This window comes from Aspergillus oryzae, chromosome 2 (genome assembly GCF_000184455.2).
Source record: "Aspergillus oryzae RIB40 DNA, chromosome 2".
NCBI lineage: Eukaryota > Fungi > Ascomycota > Eurotiomycetes > Eurotiales > Aspergillaceae > Aspergillus > Aspergillus oryzae.
Window position 1 is genome coordinate 4,560,609 of NC_036436.1, and position 11,900 is coordinate 4,572,508.

The 11,900-nt window shown below is 49.2% G+C and overlaps 4 protein-coding genes across 4 annotated transcripts; 2 read left to right on the forward strand and 2 right to left on the reverse strand.

Moving 5' to 3' along the window:
* Positions 1–27: 27 nt before the first annotated feature.
* AO090003000910 (uncharacterized protein) lies at positions 28–456 on the reverse strand (the record flags this gene model as incomplete). Its single annotated transcript, XM_023235094.1, has 2 exons — positions 28–82; positions 125–456. The coding sequence occupies 2 exons, from the start codon at positions 454–456 to the stop codon at positions 28–30; spliced, it is 387 nt and encodes a 128-aa protein (XP_023090146.1).
* Positions 457–1,386: 930 nt separating this feature from the next.
* Positions 1,387–3,251, forward strand: AO090003000911 (F-box/WD repeat-containing protein; the record flags this gene model as incomplete). Its single annotated transcript, XM_001819978.1, has 2 exons — positions 1,387–2,462; positions 2,516–3,251. The coding sequence occupies 2 exons, from the start codon at positions 1,387–1,389 to the stop codon at positions 3,249–3,251; spliced, it is 1,812 nt and encodes a 603-aa protein (XP_001820030.1).
* A 449-nt stretch (positions 3,252–3,700) lies between these two features.
* On the reverse strand, positions 3,701–5,172 carry AO090003000912 (nucleolar and coiled-body phosphoprotein 1 family protein; the record flags this gene model as incomplete). Its single annotated transcript, XM_023235095.1, has 2 exons — positions 3,701–4,798; positions 5,143–5,172. 2 exons carry the CDS (start codon positions 5,170–5,172, stop codon positions 3,701–3,703), a joined length of 1,128 nt encoding a protein of 375 aa, XP_023090147.1.
* A 660-nt stretch (positions 5,173–5,832) lies between these two features.
* Positions 5,833–10,526, forward strand: AO090003000913 (GTP-Rho binding exocyst subunit SEC3; the record flags this gene model as incomplete). Its single annotated transcript, XM_001819980.3, has 4 exons — positions 5,833–5,914; positions 6,142–8,348; positions 8,431–9,548; positions 9,599–10,526. The coding sequence occupies 4 exons, from the start codon at positions 5,833–5,835 to the stop codon at positions 10,524–10,526; spliced, it is 4,335 nt and encodes a 1,444-aa protein (XP_001820032.3).
* Positions 10,527–11,900: the final 1,374 nt, after the last annotated feature.

The following is an 11,900-nucleotide window of genomic DNA, read 5'->3' on the forward strand; positions in this document are numbered from 1 at the left end:
CTTTTGCGAACAGAATGAGGCTTGCTGCTAATCATGGTGAACATGCTGACGGTCCTTTATAGGGTGCAGTCCTTTATCAGCTCTAGTCAAAGCAGTCACAGTTTGATAGAGTGTATCGCCTTACCCGAGTGATCCGAATACTCGTGGATACCATTCATGCTTTTCGAATCCGCCTGTGTAGACGGTTTTGATACCACCTTCAACACAATTGATGGAGATCTCGGATGGGGAAAGCCGCACGATAGGTCCAAGTCTCTCATGGGCAGCCTGGATGGTCCGGTTGTTTTGACTCCGGAAACGCTTCCAGAGCATCCAAGCAGGAGATATTGGCGCTGTCCAGTGCGCATTTGGGATCTTGGACAATGGAGAGAGGAAGACGGGATACACAATACATTTATATAACAATGTAATTGTCAAGACAATCGCTGATATAGCCACTATAGGCGATCCGGCCATTTTTGCGACTGTTCACTTGGCATCAAGACCAGACAGTGGGCGTGTTAAAGAGGGCTTCAGGAGACTTGTGTGCAACAGAAAAGAGGAACGACTGTTAGCAAGGATGAAAGGCACTGAAGATCTTATTTTAATTGCAAGACTCGACTACCATTATCAGGTCGAAGGAGCGGTCGACTCCAACGGACCCTTGCTACAGGGTGGACCTACCATTAGGAGAAGCTTCCCCCGCATATAGAAACTTTTGACGAGAGGAGTCAAGTTGGCAATCCTTTTAAGGAAAAGACACGATAATGGCCTCCGTATTCGATGAGTACCCCAGTGAGTCAAGAAGACCACTACGTATCTCTTTAGTAATAAGTGGAGTCTCTATGGTTAAATTGCTCCTTCAGTGCTGCAAAACACCCCACATTTGAATGAGACCTGATAAGGAAAGGTGAAGAGTGCGGAGATAAGATTTATTAAATCGGGCTGATAAGCGCAGGATCTGATTGGGAATGACATAATGACCGAAATCCCACAACGCAACATCACAATCACTATCGTCGTCTTGTATCTTTTAAACTACTAGATCTTCTTTCTTAATGTGTGTGGGTGTAAAATATCTCCTCTGCGAATTTTTGCCATGAATCATTTGCCGTCTCAAGAGTACTCGAGTGACTCACACCATGGCCTCACTACTATGTTCCCAGGCTGATGGACCAAAACAGCCTTCGCGTTATTGTTGATTGCAGCATGTCCTAAATTTCCGTGGAAAGGACCTTAGATATATATATTCACAGACGAATTATGATGTCGCTAATGCTTTAGACTGGAGTACATATGTGAGTCGTGGACATCTACAAACAGTTTCGGATACTCATGTACTTTCAGGGTAACCGCCACTAGACCTTTTAGCATTCTTCGCCCTTAGAAACAGTTTAGATCTTCACTATGTTGTCTAAACTGCCCGTGGAGATAATCTATCTCATTGCAACTTATCTACCATCTGCCAGTGACTTGGTACATATCGCACAGACCTGCAAGCGTTTGTATGGAGTTGTATCTGCCGAGGATGGGCGTGTTTTCCGGGCGTTTATTGAGCACCGGTTTCCTGGCTTTGTACCGTCTTCATGTTGGAAAGATGTGACCCAAGCTCTGACTTCTCGCTCTCGAGCTTTGGACAAAAATGCGGTAGTTAGTCGCTTCGTTGCTAAGCCCCCTACTCGCGCTGAATTGGGGATCACAACGCGAACCGACAGACCCACCCTTGGATATCGCCCTGCAATTGATTCATACGAAATCTGGAACGGAAGCACATGGGCGGACCGCAGGGAGGTGCTCGCTTGGGGCGGCGGGCATGAGATTGTCATGAAAATCAAACAACATGGAAAGGCCCAGAATTCCCAATGGGCCATTTTCGATGATTTGGATGTCGTCAGCAGCCACGATGACGTCTGTGGCCTGCATATCCTGCGACCGGGGCATCATCGCAAAGTGGAAGATAAGGAGCATATAATCTTTGGTCGAATGCGCGGTGAGCTTCTCCATGTTGCGCTCAAGCCTAACGAGGACACACACGACTACGTGCAGCGATTCCAGACATCCAACTCTGGGCTCGAACATATCGATTTGAGTGAAGGACCAGACCCGATTCTGGCTGCGCACGACAAAAAAGGAACAATCACATTTTATAGTACTACTAAGGACGATGACGTGGTTGAACCCTTTGGGAATATTGTAATCGGATCAAGGCTTGCAGCACGTAACAAGTGCTCTAAATTCCTGTCTCCGACCCTGTTTGCTATAGGTACAGGGCGCTCAGAGGATGCACTGGCTATCTCTTCCATTTCATCAGAACGGCTGGCGCTGGAACGTGAAATCAGCGTGGGCTCCTTAGATCAGGATGTGCGGCTTGGGTCTACTGCAAGTGTCATTGTCAATGCAATGGCGCCTCTATGCGGACAGCAGGTCACCACGGGGTCTCCTGGTAGTACATTTCTCGCTGCTTGGGGTGATCGTCGAATCAGGTACGATCTTTTCCCCCTATGATCGCTTGTCCATACAGCTGACGATTGCGCAGACTTCATGACGTTCGCTCAAACCGGGCATCCGAGTCCACTTATAAAGACCCAACCGACCAAAGCCAAATCTACTCCCTTCACCCTTTTGGCCATGACAGATTTCTCGCAGGAGCCGGCGCAGACGCCGTTGTGAAGATCTTCGATCTCCGGATGCCAAAAACCTACAGTTACACAGATTCCAGGGCTTCTTCCATTTACCAGCACAATGTGCCCCGTCGAAAAGCCTCTGGAGGAGAGATCGCACCCCCAGTAGAGAGCATCAGGTACCCCCGCAAAGATTTCTCCATGTTCCTATTCTACGCACCACCATTGTATCCAAATGCACCTCGGAGGCGCCAACGTGAATCCACTCCTTACCGCGGTGCCATATACTCCCTGTGTTCACCGTCACCTCTGTCGCCCACGGTATACGCCGGAATCACTGACGGCGTCGTTCGATTGGACTTCATGTCTACTGATGACTTAACTGGCTCATGCGGGGATTGGTATCGGGAAATGATTGATATAGACTTAGAAATCCAGGAGGACAGGACGACTTACAACCCCGAGCGAGTTCTGGATTTGTCTGGCTACGAACGACCGGAGCCTGATGACACGACTACAACATCTCCATTGAGAACACAGAAGCGATTCGCGTATATTGATGAGACTAATATCAAAAATGAGCAGCTAACGGGCTGGGACCGGAGGTGGAACCCAATGGAAAGATTTGCTGCTTGGAGACGTCGGGATTGAATTGGATGGCTTGATGGCTTCTATGCTTATAATGGTTCGTTCCTCTGCTGGCATACGATCAAGGAGTGTTGGTTCTTGGCGCTTGTTTTGTTGCGTGGTTGTTTACTATCAATGTAGGGTGGTCGATGTTGGTAGATACTAGTAGATGGGAACTCTTAGATAGGGAAGTATTCTATTGGTTCATGGGTTCTTGAGTATCTGACAGGAAAGACGGTTGATAAAAATTTTGACTTTTTTTGTGATAGTTTGCACGAATAATTAAACAGAAGTCCCAGCTCCATCAGCGCCTTGCTTGTAGTTGTTAATAAAGAAATGGGTAACAAGATCTAAATATGCAAATCTAGATCTAAGGGTCTAAACTTTTGTAACGTGTTATGGGAGAAAGGATAGCATGCTGAGCATGACGGCAGTCGGCACAACGCAACTCAATCCACTGCAGTGGCCTCAATTTAATCCTCGAACTTGAACGACTTGCCTCCCGAGATATCAATGGGACCACCACGGTAAGAGCCGCGCTTCTTCTTGTTCTTCTCTTTCGTAAAGCCCTTGCCACGAGTGACGGAGAGATCCTTAAAGGCTCTGTCAGCATAGGCATAGGGGACGTAGTCGTTGGAAAGCAAGTGGTCGGTAGGCTGTTCACTAAGAAGAGCCAGAGGAGTAGGGCGGGCACCGGTGTGCTTTTTCTGGGCGGGGCCATTTCGGGGGGCTGGGCTAGCACTAGATGAACCGGTCACGGGTGTCGAAATGTTAGTGGACTTCTGGACACCCGAGTCGGAGTTTTGAACTGTTTCACTGCCGGAGGAACTTTGAGAGGATGATGAAGTCTTGTTTTCCTTTCCATCTTCCTCGTCGGAGTCGGAGGAAGAGGAAGAAGAGTCACTAGAGTCGGAATCCGAGGAATCAGAGTCGGAGTTGGAATCGGATGACGAGTCGCTAGAGTCGCTAGCCGAGGACGAAGATTCAGAGGATGAAGAGTCAGAAGAGGCAGAGGAGTCAGAAGACGAGCTCTCTTTCTTAGCAGCGATCTTTGTCTTCTTATTTTGAGGGGCTTTGTCGGAATCGGACTCAGACTCAGAAGACGAGGAATCAGACTCGGCCTTCCGCTTGGTACCCTGAGGTTTGGCAGGAGCGGGTGCTGCCGTCTCCTCCTCGCTCTCATCATCAGCATCGCTATCGGAGCCGGACGAGGAAGAGGAAGACGAAGAAGACGAAGATGAAGAGGAAGAGGAGTTCTTGGATTGTTTCTTCGACTGCGCTTTCGGCGCATCGTTCATCTCAACGTCAGAGTCGCTCGACTCATCCGAGCTGCTGGAGCTTTCTTCGCTGCTGCTGGAACTGCTGGAGCTCTCTGATGAGCTGGATTCAGAAGACTTCTCGGTAGCCTTTTCATTATCTGCCCAGTTTTGGAAGATTTCGAGCAAAGATGGCGCATTCTTGGAGTCGGACAGCGACTTGCTAACGGATTTGCTGGCCTGTTCTTTCGCAAAGGCCTTACCGGTACTGGTGAAACCAGACTCGGTAAGAAAAGCTTCAATGGAGGCGATCAGCTGGGGAGGAAAAGAGGGCGCACTCTTGGCCTTTCGAAGCCGAAAATTGTCAGTAAATCAATCCTTCCTGAATGATTAGAACCCTCCCACCTTCTTATCCTGAGCCAACTTGGCAGGAGAAGATTTCTTTCCAGCCATGATGATAGTTCTGAATTCGGTGTCTCTCAGATACAATGGCTGTGCTATCACTGTACGAAGTACGGAATCTTCGTCTACAGGTCTTCAAAGGTTTCTTTGGAGCAACAAAAAAAAAAAAAAAAAAAAAAAAAAAACTTGCAAAAACGCGCTAGGAAGGCGGTCAACAATAGCGCACTCTGTGATTGGCCAACCAAAGTATCACAGACAGTTGCCTTCACGTGGGCCTCTCGTGACATGACGAGTTTTAGCCAATCTATGCGAACGACAACAATACTCCATCGGAATTGTGAAGAGACCAAAGTAAGAATAAGTTGAGGTTATTAGATGTAATCAATTGAAAGGATTTGATGTATAGAGAATGTGGCTACGAACTACCGATTTTAGATTCTTCAACTTCGAGTCTATCAAATAGACGGTAGTTGGCTGCACTATGTCAACCTCCGTAACGCAGTACATTCTCCGTAAGTATGCAGTAACCACGAGCTCTCCGCCCGTTGGTTACTAGCGCCCGCCGTCCATCCCCCCAGTAGCTACTGTACATCTACCGGCTCGCTCCTCTCTGTGGGCTTTTGATTCAACGCCAGCAATCCATGCTGTACTTACTCAGTTTTCTTTCTAAACTCTGACATTTATATTAGTTTTTCCGAGTCAACTACCTGACCGGCCGTCCTCCGAACACGGCGCGCACCGTGTAGCCTATCCCCGATACTCCCGATCATGTTCACCTGGCTTCTGGTACCTCCTGAGTGAACCAGGCTTTCGGCAATTGAAAAGCAATAATGAATGGTCGTGATCGCTCGCGGGGCCCGCATCCTGGCGAGATCCCGCCTCAAAGAGATCCGCGTCGAGTCGGCGATGGTCGCAATGCAGGTCATACCGGACATGGTGAAGCCTCAATGTCGAGGGCCGAGAGATTCGAAGACGAGAAGAGACGGATCATTCAAAGCTGTTTCTCAAGGAAGGATGGCGATGGCTCTTGTATGTATTTCCTCTTGTTGCGCACTGTTGCTTTAGTCGCCTTGCCTTGATTGAACTGGGTTTTATCATGTCAAACCGAGGGACCTGTATAATAGGTGGTCGCTTTCTGCTCTGGCGCGCCTGCTAAGACCTGGACGAAGATCTTTGCACGGCGAAGGATAGGACCAAGCGCAAAACGTGGTGGCTGGATTCGTGGATTGCTTGCTGATATCTCCTACTGCTCCCAGTGACTGAATCCTATATAACACACGTTCGCATCACGGAGGATGCTGCGTACCCGTCTACACCCCCTCCGCCGAATTCCCCACCCGACAACAAGAAGCCTCGAGCAATAATTGTTGCTGTGAGAAAATCAGGTAGGGTGCGTGTGCACAAGGCTAGGGAAAATAATGATGGTTCGTTTTCTATTGGTAAAACGTGGATGTTAGACGACCTGTCTGCGATACAGTCATTCAATGCTTGGATACCGTCGTCTCCATTGGAACAACAGCAGAAACAATGGGCCTCGAATGTTGGCTTTGTGGTGACCATTGGGAAGCCCTATTACTGGCAAGCTAGGACATCTAAGGAGAAGGATTTCTTCATCGGTAGTTTGGTGAAAATCTACAAGAAATACACCGGCGGGAAGGTACCGGAGCTGATAGGCTTCGATGATCGTGAGCGACAATTGCTTGCGGGCATGCCCCCTCCGGGCCCTAAACACCCTGGCCAAGGACCCCCGAGACCTGAAGTGACACTTCCTCCTCCAGGGCCACCATATTCATCCCATGGTAGCCGGCCTCAGTCTCCTTACTCGAGTCGTGCACCTAGCCGTGATGGGCCTCGCCGGCTACCCTCTGAAGAGCAATCCCTGAGAGCCCAACGCAGTCGGGATCAAATGGGTAGACCATCTACTGCCCAGTCTGGTCAGTCCGGGAGAAGCATTCCCACTCCTCCTGTACCGCCTCAGCACCCCCCGCCAGTTCCTCCTGACCAGCGAGACCAGCCACCTCCCCGCTCAACTGAGCGTCTGGCATCTGAAAACCGAATGCCCAAGTCCCCAGTATCACCGGAATCGAGGGGCTTAGACATTCCTACTAGTTTACTGGCCGCTTCGGCTTCGAGTCAGCGGGATCGACCAAGTGGAGAGTCGGAACGTAACGTAGTCACACGCCCCGAGGTCCAGCCACCGCCATCGCGGGATGGGAAAGGTGTGCCAGAGCCAAAGCCTCGCACCCAGGATCTGGCCTTCAGCTCACCTAGGCACAACAATGACGGTTCCCGGCCTACCACAGCTCAATCGGTTCCGAGTGAGAGTCCGAATGTCAACCCAAGTCCAGCTAGTAACCCGGGGCCTAACTCAGCTTTCAATGAGGGTAGTATTAAGGCATCCAGTCCCGAGGTTCCCACGGAGCCTTACGACAACATTGCATCCGAACGCACTCCCGACACGCAACCTGTCGAGGTACCACCAGCGTTAAAGCTGGCCACGTCAAACGCTGCTAACGCTCAAATGAGAGCCGTTGTTACTGAAACAGCAGCACCCGTATCCACTATGGAATCGCAACCCAGCGAATTGGTCCGAGAGGGTGGGCCGATCTCTCCGCCAGCCAGTCCCCCTGAGGTGCCCACATCACCTGCGGAAAACGAGGCGGATGCACATCGCCCTGGTCTTGGGCCTATGATCAAGAAAAAGCAGAGCAAGGAAGTTGTAGGTGCACTTCGCAAAGCCGCTACCGCTCATGGTGCTTTCAAGCCGAGACCTGGTGGTGCTGGTGAGAGACTATTAGCGGCCGCAAGGAAACAAAAAGCCGAGGAGCACAATGGGCCTGATGGGATCACTGGAGTCGTGCCCGCGCCCTCACTTCGTACAGCTATTGAACCTGTGGTGTCCCCCGAAACGCCGGATAAAGAGATACCAGCCCTTCCATCTCCAGCGAAGGAAGTGCCCTCTCCAGCCAAGTCTCCTATACTGGAGCCACCTACAGTTGAAGTAACACAGGCTGCCGCCGAAGAAGTTACTGTTACCTCTGTTGAGACTCAAGAGGAACCGAGAGATACTTCGAGGGCTACCGTGAAAGTCGGTGCGGACGAACGAGCGAGGTCTGTGTCTCCATCTCCTGACGGTCGACGCCGCAGGCGCCACGAAGACAATACGATCAAATACTGTCAGGCGCTTGGGGTCGATCCCAGCAGCATAGGTGGGCGTGGTGCGGACTTTGACGACATATTGACTGACCTTGGGTGGAATGGACGCTTGAATGACGAGAAGAAAATCGAGGATCTTGAGGCGGATATCCGCCGTGAGATCGGTCGTGTCGAGGCTACTAGCTGGCTGGGTAATCTTGAGCAGCAAGAAGGAAAGATCGATCAACTTGCCAAGTTGATTGACAAGACTATCGAAGAGTGTGAAGAGCTGGATAATCTTCTAACACTGTACTCGCATGAACTCAATGTAAGTTATCAAGCCCGCACAACCAACTTCCGTCCCCTCTTTTGTATATGCTAGGCTACATGTTTGCTAACTCCGTGGACAGACCCTTCATGATGATGTATCCTATATAGAAACGCAGTCTCAAGGTCTGCAAGTGCAGACCGCCAACCAGAAACTACTCCATAACGAGCTTCAAAATCTGCTCAAAACTCTTTCTATCTCCTCGGTGGAGTTACGTTCCTTGAAAGAGGCGTCTCTCAGTAACCCTGATGGGCTGAGGGATACCGAGACTGCATTATCAACTCTGTATAAAGCTATGTTGATGATTGATTCTGATATATTGCAGAATAAGAGGCGATTGGCTGATGCGGCTGGGGATCACGGCAGTGTGGGTGTGTATGCTGATACGGAAATTGGCCAAATGCGTGCGATCAAGGAGAAGAAAGAGGAGTATCGTTCGCAATCTCGGTTGTTCTTGCAGCGGCTCAAGCAGTTCATGGCCATTGCTTACAAGGTTGCTGAACAGAAAAGGGTCGACACTGCTACTAATAGCTCAAAAGATCCTATGAAGCTCGACAGTAGAGCACGAGAATACTTCCGCCGAGAGCTGTGGATGTATAATGCGCTGATGCTCTTTGCAAAGGAAGTCAGTGGCGCAGAGTGGCATGGGCTTATCAACCTGTACGAACAACAGGCTAAACAACCTTACCAGAATGAGTTTCGGGACAATAGTCTTGCTTGGAAAAAGGCGTCGAGAAAACCCTCTGGAGAAGAGCACGAGCTTCTGTTTACACATCAGGAGAAAGAAAAGGAAAATGAAGGCATCACGATGGCCGCCAGGAAGTTAACCGTGAAACGAGGAAAAACTATGAGGGCTGCAGCGGGCCTACGGCTGCCTTCTGGTGACAAGCAGCATGGACATCTGGAGCCTTATGAATCGTTTGCAGGCGCACTTCATGAGACCTTGAGCATGATATCAGAGGAGCAGAACTTCCTAGTTCAATTCTTCCATCTAAGCTCACTGTCGCACGTTGATTTCCCCGACCTCGTTGCATCTGTCCACCCTGAGGAGCGCCGGTTACCCGACTTTGGCGTCAAGCAGTTGCACGATACCGATCGAGGAATGGCAAGGAAAGTGGAACAGATTATGGACGAACTGTTTTCATTCTGGCCGAACGATATGCAGAGCCTTGTGGATTCGTCCATTCAGGCCGATCCCTTGTAAGTACATCACGAAGCAATCACGTTCGTGCCACGCTAACTTGTTACAGACAAGGGATAGGTATCCTGTTTGCTTTGGAAAAGGCGGTTCTGGATTTTGAAGATACCAACCAAGACTTCATCGTCCATTCACTCCAAAAACTCCATTCCCGATTGATTGGTCTCTTTAACCGCTTTGTAGACGAGCAGATTCGTGGAATTGAAGACACCAAGGTTAAGGTGAACAAGCGGAAGGGGGTCATCTCCTTCATGCGAGTCTTTCCCCATTTCTCCACGGCTGTCGAGAACATGCTGTCACAGCCCGCACAAGAGTTCTGTGACATTCGAATCAGCGTTAATGAAGCTTACAACCGCATCAACCGTGCCATGTGGGAGTCACTTAAGTTTATCGCCAAAGAAGCCCCTGGCCAACCTAACGGTGCAGCGGCAACTTCGGGCGACCCAGAAGATAAGGAGGCACTGAACTATCACATCCTTCTGATCGAGAATATGAACCATTACATTGAGGAGGTGGATGTTCGAGGCCTACCGGTCCTAGAAAAATGGCGCGAGCGGGCTTACCAGGATTATCATGAACACATGAAGCTCTATCTAGACTCTGTCATTCACCGTCCACTGGGCAAGTTACTTGAGTTCGTTGAATCCGCGGAAGGCTTATTGGCGACCACAAGCAACCCGGCAGATATCTCGAGCCGCCCTAGCCACTCGCGCTCGGTAGCGAAGAAAGTTTTAGCCACGTACGATGCGAAAGAAATGCGGCGTGGTATTGAGGCACTCAAGAAACGGGTGGAGAAGCACTTTGGTGATGCTGACGACCCTGGACTCAGCCGCAGCCTTGTGTTGAAGGTACTGCGAGAATGTGAAAGTCGGTATGAGGGGGCGTATGACCGCACCCGACGCATTCTTAATACGGTGTACGAAGGCCAACTAGACCTCGAATGGCGTAAGGAGGATGCAATCGCCATGTTCAAGAAATAAATGGATGCCCAGTGTACTACGGTTCAGCGCCTTTTCTTTGTTTCCCTGACTGTTCATTTTTTCCCTCCGAGTTTCTGCCTTATACAAGTACCCTTTCTCTTTTCTGTTCTATTTGCACTGGTTTGCTGGGTGGGGAGCAACGGAAGCATATATCCATGTCCATGGATCATAGAATTGGGGCGTCTGGATTGAATAATACTGCGTTATATCACCGATTTCATTTTCGTTTTTACCTTAGCTTATCATTCTCCTGCATGACCCCTCATTATTGATGGTATATAGGTGCCTTGGACATCTAGAGAATGGTGATATGAATGTATTATGACCTTGTCACCAGTTTATTTTGAAGCTTCTATCCTCGATAGTCGGACATCTGCGTATAAAGACAGGTTGTTTCAACCACGCGGATAGACTGGCGAACCAAGATAACCTTTCCACTGGAAGGGCAACCCAGCGAACCAGGAAACTCAACAAGGCAGAGAGGCAATTGATAGACGATCACAGGTAAGACGCGTATCGTTTTAGCCCTTCCCCACATACGTAATTACATGTATTATGACCAATTCCTCTTATCATGACATAGAGAAATAAGCGACGGGGATTATTTGAAGACAAAAAACGAGGGTATAGGCATGATCGAAAGGACTGGACGATGTCAGCGTACAATGGCCCTGTCGGTAAGCAATTCTTATCTTACTACTATTAGTGCAATACAAGTAGAGTAAGAAAGGACTAACAAGTAAAAAAAAAAAAAAAAAAAAAAAAAGAGGAAAGCAAAGGAATACGGCACTTGCAGCAATATGCCGGAAGGCTGGAAAGACGTTGTCCGGTCCGGATTCCAATTTGCAGGGAACCCAGCCATCTCAACAGGAGCCGAGCATGCATGGATGGAGAAAATAAATATTGAAGCGGCAACGCCTGCAGGAGTTTGGATTACTCCACTACCTTATATTGGTATTACTTGATATGTCAGATTCTTGAATGTGAACACTCCAATCATCGTCTCGTGCCTATCTCTCTCCTTCTACCCCTGATAATACATCTCTATGGGGAGTCATGGGGTCAGAGCCTGTATTAGAGCAAACTCAAGTATCAACGAGATGAATTTCTAAATTTCATGTATCGGCTCCATGATCCTTGGGCTCCGCTCCTATTCGTAACATATTAGGCTTTTTCTCTAGTCTGGTCTACGTGTATTTTTCCAGCCACTTCGGTGCCATTAATTGCCAGATACTGTTTATTTTCGGATTAAGAACCTCTCGTTCTTCAGCTAAACTCACCTTCTATCTTATGCTTCGTATTAGAGTTAATTAGACCGTGTGTTTCTGCTGCTCAGATCGACAGGTAGGTGGAGGCCAGATTGTACTCTACTCA